This window comes from Ruditapes philippinarum, unplaced genomic scaffold, assembly GCF_026571515.1.
Source record: "Ruditapes philippinarum isolate M1 unplaced genomic scaffold, ASM2657151v2 ctg4994_1_1_1_1, whole genome shotgun sequence".
In the NCBI taxonomy this organism is placed as follows: Eukaryota; Metazoa; Mollusca; class Bivalvia; order Venerida; family Veneridae; genus Ruditapes; species Ruditapes philippinarum.
In genome coordinates, this window is record NW_026864379.1 from 23841 (window position 1) to 43394 (window position 19554).

The 19554-nt window shown below is 34.0% G+C and overlaps 1 protein-coding gene across 1 annotated transcript in view; it reads left to right on the top strand.

Annotated features, from left to right (window-relative positions):
* Positions 1 to 19554, top strand: part of LOC132725384 (general transcription factor 3C polypeptide 1-like) — a 77067-nt gene that overhangs the window by 22771 nt on the left and 34742 nt on the right. The window contains exons 13-14 of the mRNA XM_060710487.1: positions 10993 to 11109; positions 14128 to 14228. Of these exons, the coding sequence (XP_060566470.1) occupies positions 10993 to 11109; positions 14128 to 14228 (218 nt within the window). The remainder of the gene's footprint in view (positions 1 to 10992; positions 11110 to 14127; positions 14229 to 19554) is intronic.

Consider the following 19554-nt stretch of genomic DNA (forward strand, 5'->3'; position numbering starts at 1 on the left):
GCTGTATGTGTTACATATATGTGTATATGTTACATCTATGTGTATATGTTACATCTATGTGGTATATGTTACATCTATGTGGTATATGTTACATCTATGTGGTATATGTTATATCTATGCTGTATGTGTTACATATATGTGTATATGTTACATCTATGTGTATATGTTACATCTATGTTGTATATGTTACTATGTGTATACATATGTGTATATGTTACATCTATGTGTATATGTTACATCTATGTGAATATGTTACATTCTATGTATATGTGTTATTTGTTAAATCTTCAACCTTAATTGTCAAAAAACCTATTACATTCTCTCTGGCCACTTATTGTTGAGATGGTTGACTTCAAACCACTATGGGTTTAAATTACATGAGGGACTTAAGATCGTTCATGTGGAGAAACTGTCCAGTAGGTAATTGTGTCTGGAAGAATGTATAGAAGATCATATGGAGTCTTTCCCTATCAAGAAGCTAGTGGTATGTTGCCACCAAAACTGTGCTGGTGTGACTTTAGATCCAGCTCTCCCACCCACACCCACCCCACCTTATAAAAAAGGAAATTTACCTTTAATATTTATTTTCATAATACAATAAACTACATATTAGTTTTGATTGGTAGGAAATTAATGTAAGATATTTTAAAAGGTCAAATAACAGTTTGATTTTTTCCCAGAAATTAAAAATTTGATTAAATATTAGATATGGGGTTAATATCTTCTATATATTTGAGACTATCCTATTTGTTTGTTGGCCAAGATTTATAATGACTGTATAACAGAGAAATAAAATTAATATAGTCTGAATGTACAGACAAAAATGTCGCCTTTGTCCAGTGTTTGATGTTATATTGCTGTTTTATACTAGTCATTATAGTATTTTTACTTTGTTTTTATTTATTAACAGTAATGTATTTTTCTTTCCTAAGGTTGGAAACGTATATTGAGGACAGTGAAACCTTGTTTAGTATTTCAGAAATATAGAAATACAAATGTCTATATGACAGATGTACTAACTATTTGTATACACCAGTGTGGGTGTTTTCTTCTTCTATTATATGTCATATGTCATCTTATTGTATATTGTGCTGTATTTAGATTTATTTTATTGTCTGCATTTTGAAGTTTTATACTGTAATCTACTATTCAGGGGTTGTTTTATTAGGCTGATTGGAGGTGGTTTTATTAGACTTTATTGACGTACAGGAGACGTAATGTTCCTAGTTAATTTCAACAAAATAACTAAGTTTTGGACTTCCCGTTGTCTCAGCAAATTGATTCGTCTCTTGTGTAAAAAACATCTAGATAATTTCCTCCGAAGACTGGCAGGATTACCGTAATGAGATTCATATGCTAAGTTGATTTATACTGAGACAAGACACATAATAGTTTGAACATTCATGGTCAGACATCAGCCTTTCTTTCATTATCTTTGCATTACATCACATAAAATGATGATTTTGTAACACGAATACAGTCTAAATTACTGCAGTGTCGAGGTTAAGACTATACAAAATACAAACACATTTTTCAGTGAACAAAATACAACATTTGATTTATACTCCAGTTATAATCAGCAGTTGAGTATCTCTATAAGGTAGAAATGTTTCCTCTATAAATTTACCCAAAATTAGAGAAAATATTTAATATTGTGGAAATTATCTTTATTCTGAGGTACAGAATATACTAAGAAGCTTTAATCAAGTGAGCTGTATCAATATTACAACAGAGGTTATAATGTGCTTGTTTCGTCTAAAACAAACTATCTACCTGACTTGTGGAAGCATTGTGCTTATACCCAGATATCTTTTATGTCTAAAATCATAACAGAATGTGTACCTGAAGGCAGCTGGAAACTTGATGTATATGACTTTTTTAACAATTGTAATGTGACTTAAACCTATCTGATGGAAAGGAGAACTACTTTTGTGGTTCTGTCCACTCAGCGTAAAATCAAGTTCCATTCATCTAACTGTTCTTCCATCTGCATCTATGGTCTGACTTGACTAAAACTTTAAAATTGACTTTCCTATAGTCTCATTTATTGTGTAATTTTAAAATCATCTTGATTAAATATTATAGATTATCTTTTTTTTATACAATGTACATGTACATTTCTGCTTGACTATTTCCTGAAAATTGAAAATACATTGAGTGAAAACCAATTTAAGATGTAAGTCTTAAATTAAGAATGTCAATGCTGATGAATATCTATCCATTCCTTACTAAATCAAAATGTTGAAAACTTGTATTGAATAAATGAAGAATAGATTTTACTGAGATAATTATTATCATGAAATCCTGTAGAAACTTCGTGAAATGTTGGAAATTTCCATGGCAACAGTATGTTTAAAAAGTGTCTAGGTTCATACAACAACTTATAATTGGACAAAAAAAACTTTATTGTAAGTGTATTGATTTGTACGTACTTTTACATACTTTTAGCTTGTTTCTCTTTCATTTTCATGCTTTGTTAACATTGGAAGAGATATTTTAAGCTTTGACAAATGGAAGGTCAAACTCAGGAATCAAAAACAACACTGATAAAACTTGTTGTAGAATTTATAATGAAGAATGTATCAATGTTTTCTTATGGTTATTAATGAATTGTCTGCTTAAATTGTTACAAATTGACTCAGTCAGATTATGTGAAAAACAAGAGTAAGATAATTTCCAATCTAGCAGATCATTTATTCTCGTATATTCAATTTGTGTAATATTCCAGAATCATGAAATAGTTCAAATAAGTAGATGTCATATATGACAGGTCACTCTAAGAATGATGGCTAGTGTAATAGATAGACTGGTTAACAAACTATTTCATCATAATTTATGAAGTTAGAAGTTAAATGTTTTCTTAAGGCTATTTCTCAGCGATATTTGAAATTCACCAAAACTTTATAGGCACTTTCATAATTGGAGTTATGGCCCTTTTATGCCTTTTTGTCTGTCATTCATTTTCTAAGTAACCATTGGCTAGAATTCTTTGAAACCTCCAGAGATAAAAATGAGTGTAGTTTGGTGTGTGGTTTGTGCCAGTTTTTGTTAGCTCACCTGAGCAAAATGCTCAGAGGTGAGCTTTTGTGATGGCAGTGTCTCCGTTGTCCAAAAATGACCCCACCCTAAAGGTTCACTAAGTTTAAGTAGGCTTAATTAGCTTTTATAGCATCGAAGGATTTTAAAATAACTAGGCATAAATGTCTACCACATCAAGACGACATGTTGCAACAAAGACCCATGTCCCTACCTTCAAGGTTAAGGTCACACTTAGTTAGAAGGTACTCATTCTCTCGAGAAGAGTTTGAAGATACACATTCATGTCCAGACTGTAACTTTGTCATGCATGGAAGGATTTTAAAATAACTTGGCACAAATGTCTACCACATCAAGACAATGTGTCGCGGCTAAGGCTCATTTCCATCTGTCCCCACTTACACAATCATCATGTCCAGACTGTAACTTTGTCATGGATGGAGGGATTTTGAAATAATTTGGCACAAATGTCTATCTCATAACAACATTTTGTCATGTCCAGGAACCACGTCACTTCTTCAAAGGTCAAGGTCACACTTATATTTTGAAGGTTCATGCTATCACAATTAGAGATTACAGGTACAATAATACAAAGAACAATATTCAGCAATTAGTTACTTTTCATTCTCTTTTCTTTTCATAATACCTGCATGCTTAAGAAACCTTTTTGGGGGCATTGGTCACTTTGGTGACAGCTCTTGTTTCTTTATTGAGCTATGCCAGTCCCTGGGGGTTCTCTTGTTTGGTATGTATTGTCTGTTTTATGTGAATATAAATAAAGACTGAGGTACTTGTTTTCGTTTCTCTGACAGCAAACATTTGTTTGTAAGGTCACACACCTCCCACTTCCTTCTTTTTATAGATAAAAGAACGTAATTTATCTGGTACAGTATAATTATAAGGAAATAAAGACCCAAGGAAATGTTGTTGAGTTTATTGACCACTTATAGATAATTCATTTATTGTTAACAATGTCAAGGAACTGTGGTCAGTTTATTGTACTTCTGCTGTCACTATTGACAGACTGTGGGAGACTGTTGTTCATTGAAATATTTTACACTTAAAGTGACATTATGCTCATATTTTCATAGTCAAGTTGAGCTGAATTGACTTTATATTTCAAAAGATGGTGTTTGATTGGAAAATGTTTAGGATGAAATTATAAATCTGCCTAAAATATAAAAAGTCTGCCCCACTCTTTTTATAAACTAAGCGTTATAGGTAAATTCTAATGGATATTTACAGAAATTTCATTTGGATCTGTACATTATTTATTGTTTATTTGAATTTAATTATTAAATTAAAAGGAATTATGGCAAAATGAAAACTTATTTTGATATATGATCCACCCGTTCACTCACTTGGATGGGCATAATGTCACTTTAAAGTAGCATGCCTCCAGATTCATGCTAATTTTCATAATTGTTTTCATTATATTTTTTTAAATTATATTTAAAAGGAAAATATTGTAAAGTGAACTAGGAAAGTAATTTTAAAAAGTGCAAACGACACTTACAATCCACAAATATTTCCAAAACCAATCCAAAATATACAAATATAGCCCTAACTGAGTAAGTCATGCAATGCATAAGAAATATGGATATAGATACCGCAAAATCAGCCATTAATCACACATATCATGTAAATTATTACTTGAATCTTTTACTTTTCTTGTAATCTGAGTATGTTTTTCTAAAGTTCAATTTCGATGAAATATTTTGGCTCATCTACAGACAGTTTTAAAGCAGAAGATTTTGTGTAATATGGTTTGGTAAATTATAATGGTTCCTGTACTGTAGCAATAATCATAATACATTTGTCATAATAAGTAGCATTGGAATATAGATTATAATAAATGACAATCAGATATATAACAATATTGGATGAAAATTGGAGAATTCTTTTTATGCCACCGCAGCATCTGCGATGCGGTGGCATATAGCGATTCACCTGTGTGTGTGTGTGTTTGTTTGTGTGTGTGTGTGTTATATAGATTATATAGTGAACTTAAATAATCTTCTTGTGAAAAACCACTAGTCCAATTTCAACCAAACTTGGCAGGGTTGATCCTTGGGTGAAGGGCCTCTGAAGTTGTTCAAAGAATTTCATTCCATGCAGAAATCTGGTTGCCATGGCAACCAAAAGGAATTATAAGAATAAATTAAAAACATCTTCTTGTAAAGACCCAAAAGGCCTAGAGCTTAGATATTTTGCATAAGGCATTGTCTGGTAGACCTCTACCAAGATTGTTCAAATTATAGCCCTGGGGTCAAAATCAGCCCCGCCCCAGGGGTCATTGGTTTTCACTATATGTACATATAGTAAAAACTTAAAATGAAGGTACTAGGCTTAGAGGTTTGATATTTGTTATGTGTTATTATCTATAGGTACTCTACCAAAGTTGTTCAAATTTTGCCTCTAGTGTCAAAATCAGCCCCACCCCGGGGGTGGGTTTTCCTTATATGTAGGTTTTCCTTATATGTATATAGTAAAAAATATGAAAAACAAGATCAACAAGGAAAGGCGGCGTTCAATGAACGCCCCATATGACCCAGCAACAAGAACCAATGGCAAGGAGCCCAGGTGGACCCCAAACATAAAAAGGACAGGGCAACGACACGTTAATCAATAAATGATAAATAATTTGTAACTGATTAGGAATTCAAAGAAATGATAATAGGCCCACAAAGGGGAAGGGGACAGGAGACCGGGGAAGGGGGGGGGGGGGGCGTTAATCAAAGAAATAAAAACTAGAGGCAATGGGAAGATACTTACCGTAGACGAGAAAACAACAAGGGACACAAGCAAAAGTGTCACCAAAACAGTATGAAACAACATAGACATACATCTGAGGAACACAGTGGGGCGCCGCCTTGGAACGGTCAGCAGCATAATAATGACTGCTGGGGAGTTTAAACCGGTTAATGGTGCACCAAACCTCGCTCTTAGCCCCACCATGTTCCTATAAACGAGACAGTGTAAATAAAATGAATCCCCGCCAAGTGAAATTCTAACAGTTGTCATGGTTACAAAAGGTTAAATAAGTAAAACTTAAAAACTTAAAAAAATCATCTTCTCTAAATTCACAAAGGCTAGAGGTTAGATATTTTGCATGAAACATTGTGTAGTGAACTTTTAGCAAGATCGTACAAATTATAGCCCTGGGGTCAAAATTGGCCCCGCCCCGGGGGTCATTGGTTTTCACTATGTACATCTAGTAAAAAATTAAAAAAACTTCTTGTCTGAAGGTACAAGGCTTAGAGCTTTGATATTTGGTCAATGATATCATCTATAGGTACTCTACCAAAGTTGTTCAAATTTTGCCTCTAGTGTCAAAACTAGCCCCGCCCTGGGGGTCATAGGTTTTCCTTACATGTATATAGTAAAAACTTTAAAAAAATCTTCTCTAATTGACAAAGGCTAGAGGTTAGACATTTTGCATTAAACATTGTGTAGTGAACCTCTAGCAAGATTATTCAAATTAAAGCCCTGGGATCAAAATTGGCCCCGCCCCTGGGGATCATTGATTTTCAGTAACTATGTCTTAATCAAATTTTATGATCACATCCGTGTTATTTGTGCCGTGTGGCGGCTGTAAAAAGTCTCCCCGTACATTTAATCAATGATGTTATATTTTCGATCCTTGAAGATCGTTCAGCACGACATTATTGTTGTGCTTATGGTATTTTTAATTTCAACTTTTCGGCATTTTCTAGTTGGGTGGTTCCATTATTCCTACTTGAATAATGTTGAATCACCCTTAGGATATGTTGTCTGCTTTTTAAATTTGTCTTTTGACGTCTTATCTGTGATATGCAGGCTTCATAACCTCTGATCCCCTTTCAAAATTCCATTTTATTTAGTTCTGCCCATTGTTTTCTCGTTTAGGGCACACGCTTTTTATTACTTGGGGACCATACGCCGCTTTTCATGGAATGGCACGGAAGTGTCACATTGAAGGTTCCATGATAACCGCCGTATGAACACATCTGCGGATGTTTCTAAATTCAAAATTTTACTATTTCATGTTTAAATGTTGAATTCTGCTTAAGCCGGTGCTAGGGGGCGTGGACGGTAACTTGCACTTTCCAGTACCGTCCATGAACAGGCTCAATCAAACCAAGCCTGCAACATTTTCAATTTTGCCGTGTTGGGCTTTCTTTAGGGATTCTGTATTTATCTATTTTAAAGTAAAAAAATTAAAAATTTTATTTCTGAAGGTACTAATTTGATAATAACAGATAAGAAAGTGATCTATGCATTATGGCAATCTGTATAAAAAACAAAAAATATGTGTTCCTACATTACTATTTAGTGTTGTATTTATGCGGTGGCATGGCACTTTTTACAAATGCAATCTTGTTATTTTGAAGTTTATGGTTTTTTCCCTTACATGTAAAAAATATTACACTTGTCTAGATTCTTCTATATTCTATGTACAATAGTGTAAAAGTTAGTTGTTTAGAGTGGATACTGTCACCTTTTTAAAGGCCCATTATGCCCAGAAAAATGCTTTTGTCTTTATTTCTCAAAAGCTTTTAATTTTTGTTGTCCTGTTATAATTACGAAAAAGTTGCTCACTGGACAATTACCTGAACCATCTTTTGCTTCTGTTACTTTAAAGAAATCAGAACAGTTAAAGTGGTTAAGTATTTTTAAGAATATTTTAAGGAAGTGAAAATACTACTTTGTTTACATTTAGGTACTTTTATGACGAATATCTTCCCATTCAGCAGACATAGATAACTATCTACATCTCTGGTGAGAAATGTCTAACATCTTAAAGGCACATTATGCCTTAAAAACAAATACATTTTTCCTCCTTTAGAAAGACCAAAGATGAGTTTTATAACTATTAATTTATTAATTACATATATAGATGCTTATCATCTACAGAAATAGCATTTTATGATTTTTTTTGGTCATGAAAATAATAGAATGTAAACAAAATAGTATTTTGACTTCCATACAAAATACTAAGTACCTGTAATTGTACTACTTTCCAAAAAGCTACAGCAACAAAAGATGGTTCTGAGAATTGGCACCAAAAGATATAAAAATAAAAGAATTTCTGGGGCACAATGGGCCTTTAAACCACAATTTAAATGTTATGAAACTCATGTTTGCACTTTCTTAAGAAAGAAAAAGGTGTTTGTTTCTGAAGTATAATGTGCCTGTAAAACATAATTACACTTATCTTAAACAATAATCTTGATATTATTTAATAGATAATTAATAATAATTGCCCTAACAATCTCTCATAGATAATTGATGATCAATTGTGTATTGCAGTCAAATGAAACATTTATTTTCATGTTCATTTATCATACTTGGAGGCAAAGATTCAAGACAATTTAGTGCTTGGTGGCGGTAGTGATTAAAGACCTTCGTTATTTCACCAACATGAAATTAATCATGTTTGTTAAAATTTTGTAACATGTTTTAATTAAGCATCTTTATAGAGGTAATTTTAAATATTTCCAGATGTCGGTCAATATTCTTTTTGTATTACTTTTTTAGCTCACCTGTCACAAAGTGACAGGGTGAGCTTTTGTGATCACTTTTCGTCCGGCGTCCGTCCGGCGTCCGTCCGTCGTCCGTAAACTTTTTCTTTAAATGACATCTCCTCATAAACCACTAAGCCAATTTCATCCAAACTTCACAGGAATGTTCCTTTGGTGGTCACCTTTAAAAATTGTTCAAAGAATTTAATTCCATGCAGAACTCTGGTTGCCATGGCAACCAAAAGAAAAAACTTTAAATATCTTCTTTTAAAAAACCATAAGAGCTAGAGCTTAGATATTTGGCATGAAACATCTTCTAGTGAGTGTCTTCCAAGTTTGTTCAAATAAAAGGCCTGGGGTCAAAATTGGCCCCGCCCCGGGGGGTCATTGATTTTCCCTATATGCATATAGTAAAAACTTAAAAAATCTTCTTTTAAAGAACTCAAAGAGCTATGGCTAAGATATTGAGCATCAAACATGTTCTAATGGGTGTCTACCAAGTTTGTTCAAATAAAAGCCCTGAGGTCAAAATTGGCACCGCCCCAGGGGGTCATTGATTTTCCCTATATGCATATAGTTAAAACTTAAAAAATCTTCTTTTAAAGAACCAAAAGAGTTAGAGCTAAGATATTTAGCATGAAACATGTTATAATAAGTGTCTACCAAGTTTGTTCAAATAAAAGCCCTGGGGTCAAAATTGGCCCCGCCCCGGGGGGTCATTGATTTTCCCTATATGCATATAGTAAAAACCTAAAAATCTTCGTTTAAAGAACTCAAAGAGCTAGAGCTAAGATATTTAGCATCAAACATGTTCTAATAGGTGTCTACCAAGTTTGTTCAAATAAAAGCCCTGTGGTCAAAATTGGCCCCGCCCCGGGGGTCATTGATTTTCCTTATATGTGTATAGCAAAAACTTAAAAAATCTTCTTTGAAAAAAACCCAAATAGCTAGAGTTTAGATATTAAGCATGAAAAATCTTTTACTGAGTGTCTACAAAATTTGTTCAAATATAAAAGACCTGGGGTCAAAATTGGCCGGCCCCGGGGGTCACTGATTTTCCTTATATGTGTATAGCAAAAAACTTAAAATCTTCTTTGAAAAAACCCAAATAGCTAGAGTTTAGATATTCAGCATGAAACATCTTCTAGTAAGTGTCTACAAAGTTTGTTCAAATAAAAGCCCTGGGGTCAAAACTGGCCCCGCCCCAGGGGTGTCATTGTTTTTAACTATATGTGTATAGTAAAAACTTTAAAAAAATCTTCTTTTAAAAAGCCCAATGAGCTAGAGCTTAGATGTTTAGCATGAAACATCTTCTTATGGGTGTCTACCAAGTTTGTGCAAATAAAAGCCCTTGAGTTAAATTGGCCCTGCAACATTGGGGGGGGGGGGGGGCTATATACAGGTGAGCGACCTCAGGGCCATCATGGCCCTCTTGTCTTATTTTTATGGACAAACAATTGCAGAAATTATCCTTGGTGAAATAAACAACTTTAGGGGATTTGTGGACCATGTAAAAATATGGGAGTGGTATTGTCCAGGTTGTCAAAAATAAATGTGAGAGGAATTGTCCAGGATGTGTATTATTCCAGATACCCGTTGGTAGCTACAGATAAATAAAAAAAATCGAATTTGTTCCTGGAATCATCCAGTTTTAAGAAATGAATGTGAAGTTTCTTGCTCAAGGAAATAACAGCTTGCATCTAACAGGGTTTGAACCCATGCGGTCAGCAATCCTTAGATTACTGGTCTTCACATTAACTATTCAGCCATGCTGCCACTAAAGATTTGCATTGACTTGATAAGTTGTACATAGAATGTCAAATATGAGAATCAGTTATCGGTGCATAAATTATGTTTACTATAACTAATAAGTTTATAGGAGTATGTTCTCTAGAGCATTGAAAAAAACCTTTAATACCAGTAGTTATATCAATATGTTATCTAAGTTGTCCTATCTGATATGTTACATTATCTAAGTTATTGTGACATTCTTATTTAATATGTTATATTATTTAACTTACTATGTCTGCCAGCATTGCTGAATAGGGACAGCATGAGATGAGTAATAGTAGGGTTGCAAGTTTGATCCTCTAGCGAGGCGTAATTATAACATTGAGTTTTATGACCATTTGTCTCTCACTGCTGCTTCAAAAATCATGTTGGATTAGAAGTAGATAATTACTGGTTAGTTATCCTGGTTAGCCAGTTAGGTTGCATCAACGGCCAAGATATGACCAAAACATTAAAATTGGCATAAAAAAAACGGAAAACAAACAAACAATCTATACAAACTAATTGTGATCATCTTATTTCAGAGACCAGAAAAAAAATTGGTCAATGAACAACAATTAGAAACTACTATAAATCTTTACAGAATGAGCTAATTTGTTCATTGAAAGTGAGAATACGTACAAATGGTCTGTGAAATAAAGGCAATATAATATGTTTTCAGACCATAGCTTACGACAAGACCTCACAGGCGGTACAGAGACGCATAAAGTTTGTCTTAAAGAATCCTCAGACAGAAGCCAATTTACTAGTATATTATCGGGAAGCCATGCAGGACGAGGTAAGAGTTATTGTCGTCTGCTGCAACACATTTAATCCAGTCTGTTTCAGCATATAGAACCCATTCTGCTACAGATATTAACATTTAATTACATATAATTGTAACTTGCACCCCAGGGGTTTCTTTAATATAGAAGTAAATGACAAAAGTTTTATTCATGATGTAAAGGGCTTGACTAAATAAAAATAACATTATTGACACTCAGACAATATATTCTCATTCTTTCGTCTATAAAATGACTAGGTCTCAAAGTGTTTCTGCAAATTTATATTTTAGAGCTACAGAACATTAGTATACAAGTTTGTCAAATGGCTTATAGGATGACAAGATAAAAAGTCAACACAATTTATCAAAATATTTTTCACTTGAATAAGCTTCATCAGTTGATATGATGAATAACAAAAGAAATGACGTAAACACACCAAACAGACGTCTACGTTAATAGACGCCACATTAAAGAAACGTTATATAATAAAATAAATCCTCTATTACTGTTTTATACAATAAGATATGTACATGTGTATATATACAAGTAATTATTTGAAATAGCACATATAATTCTCAAAATGATTTACATATAAAACAACTGGATTAAAAGATGCAAACATTTCACAGAGAAACTAAGCTAGTTAATAAATTCAACAAGTGTGAAAATAACAGTTTCTTATGTGAAACAGAAAGTTAAGAATTTCAAAAATACTTGATTTAATCACATTTTGAAATTGTAAAAAGGGAAATAATAATTCAGAATGCACTGCTATCATTTAGTTGTATATCTTAAAAGGCTTTTTTAAAGCTAAAAAAAATATCTGACTATTATCTATGCAAGTTAGGCATTATGTTCAAAATTAATTTATGTAATAGAAAAAATCCAAAGACCATATGAGTACATAATGAATTATGGCTTAAACAATTTCTAATTTATTGTGATAAACCTTCTGTACTTTACAAATATATAAATTTTATAATTTGGTGTTGAAATTTTGGTCCTGGCAGATACACTAGAATACTATCATGTATTAACCCTTTCCCTCATGAGCATATTGTGAAAAATGGCCGTTTTCACTGAAAACAGAAAAGCCTCCTGTTACAAGTTCAAACTGCTATGAAACTATGAAAAATGCTTCAATACTAATCAAAGTTGGCACAAATGTTGACTGGTCCATTGCCTTTGTAATGACATGCTCAGTCTTAAATTTCCTGTTACCATGGCAACGAGGGGACATCTCAAAATTGCCAAAAATCACTATTTTGCCTCGATTTTTTCCATCAAAATTTATTTCAAAGTGCTGCAACTTCTCAAGGGATTGAGATAGAGTCAAAGGCTTTTCAGCGTTGGTTACACGTTACCTTATGATCTGGGGTCATTTTTAGCCTCCCACAAGTCCAAAATTTTCTTGGCGATGAGGGGGCCTCCGCCCCCCTTCAAACCCCACAAACAGAAGGGGGCACATCCCCCTTCTGGCAACCCCCTGATGTATCTTTTGGATGGGGGGTGGCGCTGAAAAAGTACTCACTTTTTTTAGCAACATTTCTCAAAAGAAAACATGTGTTTGGGGCCCAAATACGACATTTTTTCACTATTTCAGGACTAAAAAGGGGGGGGGGTAGAAAGTGCGTTGTTTCGCGTAAATTGTTGCCGATGTTATCTCCTCACAGCAGTTTTTAACAGTTACCTGCAGATTTGTATGGTTTAAGAGAAAAAATATTGTTGAGCTTAAATTAAGATTAAAGCTGATTATTTTGATATTATATATATAAGAAAAAATTCATTTACAAATTGTCACCTAGAAATTGTAGCCTTTGGTACTGTCTAGTAGATGATAATTGTAAAAGTAAAGCAGTTTTCACAGGGCAGTTTATAGTTGCTGTCAGGATATTGTTTTATTATCTCCAGACAGTCAACTTTTCCCTCCTGTGAACAGAAATGGACATTGCAACTTACAAAATTGTCATCTGCTGTATTAAAGTGCCATTTTGTCTGTTATAAAATCATATTATATTGTTGTCTGTTTTTCAGGTTGTGTCCATTTTATGTCTGCTAGAAAAGTTTATTTGATATAAACATCAGCTGTAAAATTCCTAAACTACAAATAAAATACTTGACTTTGTTATCTGTTTCAATAATAAACTTGTAAAGTGTCAGTTTATGTTACACTTTGTTAAAGATAATGTGGGGGCGTCCATGGCCAAGTGGTTACGGTTGTTGACTTCAAACCACTTGCTCCTCACTGCTGTAGGTTCAAATCCCGACAGGGACTTTGGATTCTTTCATTTTAGGAAGCTATCTAGCTAGCTTGCGGAACTGGATTTTTGGAATGAGTTGAATAAAATTATATCATGCGAGCCTCTAGCAAGCATAATATTATTTTATTCAATGAGTTCAATAAAGTCAACAATGAACCTTTACAAATTTTCTATTTATCACATACCCAATATAAAGACTGTTTAAAGTGAAAAGGAATCGTTTATTCATTGACGTGCCTATAGTGTAACTCTAACAAAAATTTTTAGGGCATTATTACACTAGTTCCAGTACTTTGATTTAATGCGAGAAATATTTGCTATAACATTGGTGCTGTAATTTTATTATGTAGATGCCAGTCAATATAGCTATATAGCTGAGAAATGCTTAACAATTGCATCTTGATTTTCCAACCTAAATAACAAGCATGAATTGTCCTTACTGTAATCTTTGATCACTGAAATGTTACAGATTGTCTTCTTTTTACTTCTTGAAATCACTAGAATTGACTTCTTACAAAATGTATCAAACTGTACAATGTGTCAGACATTTGCTTTTATCTTGATCCTTGGAGGTAAATAAAGTTAAATGATAGCTAATTTATTAATAGCTTTAGTTAATTAAATATCCTCCAGTTTTCTTCACATTTTATAAAATAATATTATAAAAGCAAGTGTCCTTCCCATATTTAGTAGATGTTAACATTTTTTTATGATAGATGTATTAGAAATTAAGTTTATGAACAACTTGTGTATTTCTATTTATCTTTTCAGTTTGTATTGACAAATTATGTTTCAAAGGAGTTTGTCTTGACTGACACAGATTTAGAACCGAAGTTTAGAAAACTGGTGGAATATCTTCTAGATAAGTTTAAGTAAGTAGTGAGGTTTTAGGATAATTTCTGTACGATTTATCATGCATATTTATAATCTTCATGCATTGTAGTCACTGGACCTTGACATATTTTTTGTCCTTCATCATCTATATATAGCTGTAAACTGACTTCTTTCTTAAACTTGTATAATATGTTGTACTGTACACATCAATTTTCTTTTAATCTGTGAAGTGCTGTCAACAATGATTGGCCAATCATACCAGTACAGAACCAGACTAACTTACTACCAATATAGAGCCACATTTATTTACTACCAGTACAGAGCCAGGATTGCCTACTACCAGTATAAAGCCAGACTGACTTACTACTAGTATATAGCCAGACTGACTTACTACCAGTATAGACTTACTACCAATATAGAACCAGACTGACTTACTACCAGTCTAAAACCAGACTGACTTACTACCAATATAGAGCCAGATTGACTTCCTACCAGTAAAGAGCCAGGATGGGCTACTACCACTGACTTACTACCGGTATAGACTTACTACCAAGATAGAACCAGACTGACTTACTCACCAGTATAGATCCCCCAGTATAGAGCCAGACTGACTTACTACCAGTATAGAGCCAGACTGACTTACTACCAGTATAAAACCAGACTCACTTACTACCAATATAGAGCCAGACTGACTTCCTACCAGTATAGATCCCCCAGTATAGAGCCAGACTCACTTACTACCAGTATAAAGCCAGACTGACTTACTACCGGTATAAAACCAGACTGATTTACTACCAGTATAAAGCCAGACTTACTTACTACCAGTATAAAGCCAGAATGACTTACTACCAGTATAAAGCCAGACTGACTTACTACCGGTATAAAACCAGACTGATTTACTACCAGTATAAAGCCAGACTCACTTACTACCAGTATAAAGCCAGAATGACTTACTACCAGTATAGACTTACTACCAATATAGAACCAGACTGACTTACTGCCAGTATAAAGCCAGACTTACTTACTACCAGTTATAGACTTACTACCAATATGAACCAGACTGACTTACTGCCAGTATAAAGCCAGACTTACTTACTACCAGTATAAAGCCAGAATGACTTACTACCAGTATAAAGCCAGACTGACTTACTACCGGTATAAAACCAGACTGATTTACTACCAGTATAAAGCCAGACTCACTTACTACCAGTATAAAGCCAGACTGACTAACTACCAGTATAAAGCCAGAATGACTTACTACCAGTATAGAACCAGACTGACTTACTACCAATATAGAACCAGACTGACTTACTACCAGTATAAAACCAGACTTACTTACTACCAGTATAGACTTACTACCAATATAGAACCAGACTGACTTACTGCCAGTATAAAGCCATACTGACTTACTACCAGTATAAAACCAGACTCACTTACTACCAATATAGAGCCAGACTGACTTACTACCAGTATAGAGCCGGGATGGGCTTCTACCAGTATAAAGCCAGACTGACTTACTACAGTACAGATAACGAGGAATATGCAAAATCCTCCGAGGATCGAGGAAAACACTCGCAACTCCGCGAGAGTATTTGTCCATAAAAACGAGTGACTCCGTGTGAAAAACGTGTGATGAGAGTGACTCCGAGACGAAAATAAAAGCGCGTGACTCCGAGAGAGAATTACCGCGTAACTCCGTGTCGGTGTCTAGCTGGTGTAAATAAATGCAAGTGCAATCTCATTTTATATTTAATTTAATTATTTAGATTACCATTCGAAAATAAAGATGATTTTTAGGGTTGTTGTTTTCAATTTACCCTGAAACAGTTGAAAGGTACATTTGATTTGAAAAAATCACTACCGTAAGCGTCATCAGTTCTCAAGTTTATTTTTATCCCGATTAATTAAGTCAGTAGCAATAACCACAGGAACCTGAAATTTTATCAAAAACAAAAAACGATTTAAAAAATCCATATAATAACGGCCCAACTATTTTTTATTCTTCTTTAAGAAATAAATTTATTATATAAACTTCTTAATCTTAAATGTTTCTAAATGCATCAAATACCGATAACGTGCCGTTCTAATTTATTTCAGGTGCCAAATATTGTGTTGTGTTTTTTTTTTCAATGTGGAAAATTAGTTTCGATCTTCATAATATTTTAATCATTGTGCACATCAAAAAAATTGACTTTCCCAACTTTTATATTGGTTTGTATAGTTTTAAAAATTGTCATGTACGTTTCTTCATAATCCATTGTTTACATGTATTTTAGTTACGTGTCAACCTGTCACATCCGCCGTTTTAATTAGAAGACTCTTGATTTATATATAATTTTTGAGAATTAACATTAACTTAATCGTTTCTAAATAAAGCTGCTTAAAAATTAGTAATATATTGTTGTAATTTTATTCCAAGAATATCTCCGAAAATCTGTCGGTCTCATTCTGTTATCAAAGTCATATGTAGCATTCTAATATGTAGATGTATGTTGATATTGGAATCAAAAGTAAATTGTCTTGTGATGATCATTAATAAATTAAGATTTTTTGTTTTTTATTTCAGGCATAATGGAGGAATTCAAGAGTTATAGAGGTGTTAACAAAGGCCGTTCAACTTACCTAGCGCACTGCTCCCGTAATTCATTCACCTGTAATCAGCATTACAAAGATTGACAAAAAATAAAAACAGCAAAGAATAAAATGATCATTTTATTTGCCTTTTTGTTTTATTTGTTTATGGTTTGTACATCATCTATATCATGTCATTTTATAAAAATAAAAAACAGTTTTGACAAAGATTAAACACGTACATGTACTGTTCATAGACGATAAAACAATATTTTTATAATAGCATATGAACATATTTGATCGTCACAGCAAGCGGGCATGCATTGTATATGTACGTATGTGGATTGAAAAAGACCGCCATGCCTTTAAAAATCACTGCCAATCTCAATGTTCTTGTTTTATAATTCATGGTTTTATTTTTGAGACGACGTACGCAGCGCCTGTTGTTTTGCCCCTGCAAACATCGGTAGAATTTCATAAATGAATTCCTTAATGTTGTCCTTTCTTGTGCTGCCAACATCGGTAGAATTGCCTAGCAAATCGAACTTCTTAACTCTGTTCTATATTGTTCTGAAAGCAATAGTAAAATAAATTTAAACATTAATGTTAAAAGCAGGACTGTACATGCCGACATAGGGTGTCGCTGTTTTGGCTAGTACATTGTATGGAATGATGTATTATATCTCGTATTTCACGGATTTTTTATCAACCAACAATTAAAAGGAGACGTACATGTACTTCACATGCAAAAAAGAAGCTCATCTATATTTTCTTATTTTAGAATACTAAATTAAATAGGTTTTTGACACTGCGCGTTACGGGAATTGCGGGAAATCATCGGTTATTCTTTCCTTTAATTAATTAATGAATCAAGTGTGTCTACTTTCGTTTTCACTTGTGATACTTTACATCAACGAAGAATTTTCGACAACATTGTTATTTTGAATGAATAATACGTGCGTTGAAGGATTTTATTTTAGAGGTAGAGCATTATATTAATTAATAAATAAATAAAGCATACGTGTACCAAATCAGTCTTATTTTCTCGGAGTCACTCTTTTTGACTCGGAGATTCACGGAGTCCCGCAGACAAAATTGTCACTCGTTTTTGTCTCGGAGTCACTCTTTTTCACCCGAGAAATTTATAATCCACTCAGAGTCACGCTTTTTGAGATTACTCGATACTCGCAGAAATTTGCATATTCCTCGATATCTGTACTGTACCAGTATAGAACCAGACTGACTTACTACCAGTATAAAACCAGACTGACTTACTACCAGTATAAAGCCAGACTGACTTACTACCAGTATAGAACCAGACTGACTTACTACCAGTATAAAACCAAACTGACTTACTACCAGTATAAAGCCAGACTGACTTACTACCAGTATAAAGCCAGACTGACTTACTACCAGTATAAAGCCAGACTGACTTACTACCAGTATAAAGCCAGACTGACTTACTACCAGTATAATACCAGACTGACTTACTACCAGTATAGAACCAGACTGACTTACTACCAGTATAGAACCAGACTGACTTACTACCAGTATAAAGCCAGACTGACTTACTACCAGTATAAAGCCAGATTGACTTACTACCAGTATAAAGCCAGACTGACTTAGTACCAGTATAGAGCCAGACTGACTTACTACCAGTATAAAACCAGACTGACTTACTACCAGTATAAAACCAGACTGTAACTTCCAGTATAAAACCAGACTGACTTACTACCAGTATAGACTTACTACCAATATAGAACCAGACGGACTTACTACCAGTATAAAGCCAGACTGACTTACTACCAGTATAAAACCAGACTGACTTACTACCAGTATAAAGCCAGACTGACTTACTACCAGTATAGAGCTGGGATGGGCTTCTACCAGTATAAAACCAGACTGACTTACTACCAGTATCAAGCCAGACTGACTTACCAGTTAAGAGTCAGACCAACTTACCATCAATATAGAGTTACTAACAACATTGACCCTGACTGGCCTACTTCCAGTACAAAACCAGGTTGGTATGCTACTAATACAGGATAAGATTGACTGACTTACTACCAGTATAAAGCCAGACTGACTTACTACCAGTATAAAGCCAGATTGACTTACTACCAGTATAAAGCCAGACTGACTTACTACCAGTATAGAGCCAGACTGACTTACTACCAGTATAAAACCAGACTGACTTACTACCAGTATAAAACCAGACTGTAACTTCCAGTATAAAACCAGACTGACTTACTACCAGTATAGACTTACTACCAATATAGAACCAGACGGACTTACTACCAGTATAAAGCCAGACTGACTTACTACCAGTATAAAACCAGACTGACTTACTACCAGTATAAAGCCAGACTGACTTACTACCAGTATAGAGCCGGGATGGGCTTCTACCAGTATAAAACCAGACTGACTTACTACCAGTATCAAGCCAGACTGACTTACCAGTTAAGAGTCAGACCAACTTACCATCAATATAGAGTTACTAACAACATTGACCCTGACTGGCCTACTTCCAGTACAAAACCAGGTTGGTATGCTACTAATACAGGATAAGATTGACCGACGACTACCAGTAGAGAGTCAGACTGACTTACTACCAGTTTTGAGCAAGACTGGTATGCTGCAAATGATGAAAGTGTTTTTTAATGCCCCCACTATTCAGGAAAGATATACGTTGACCATCTGTCATGCTGGTTACGAAACTAGAATATTGGGGCATCACTGTCCTATTAACAAATTTATAGTTTAAAATAAGTACATACATTAAAGATTATACTG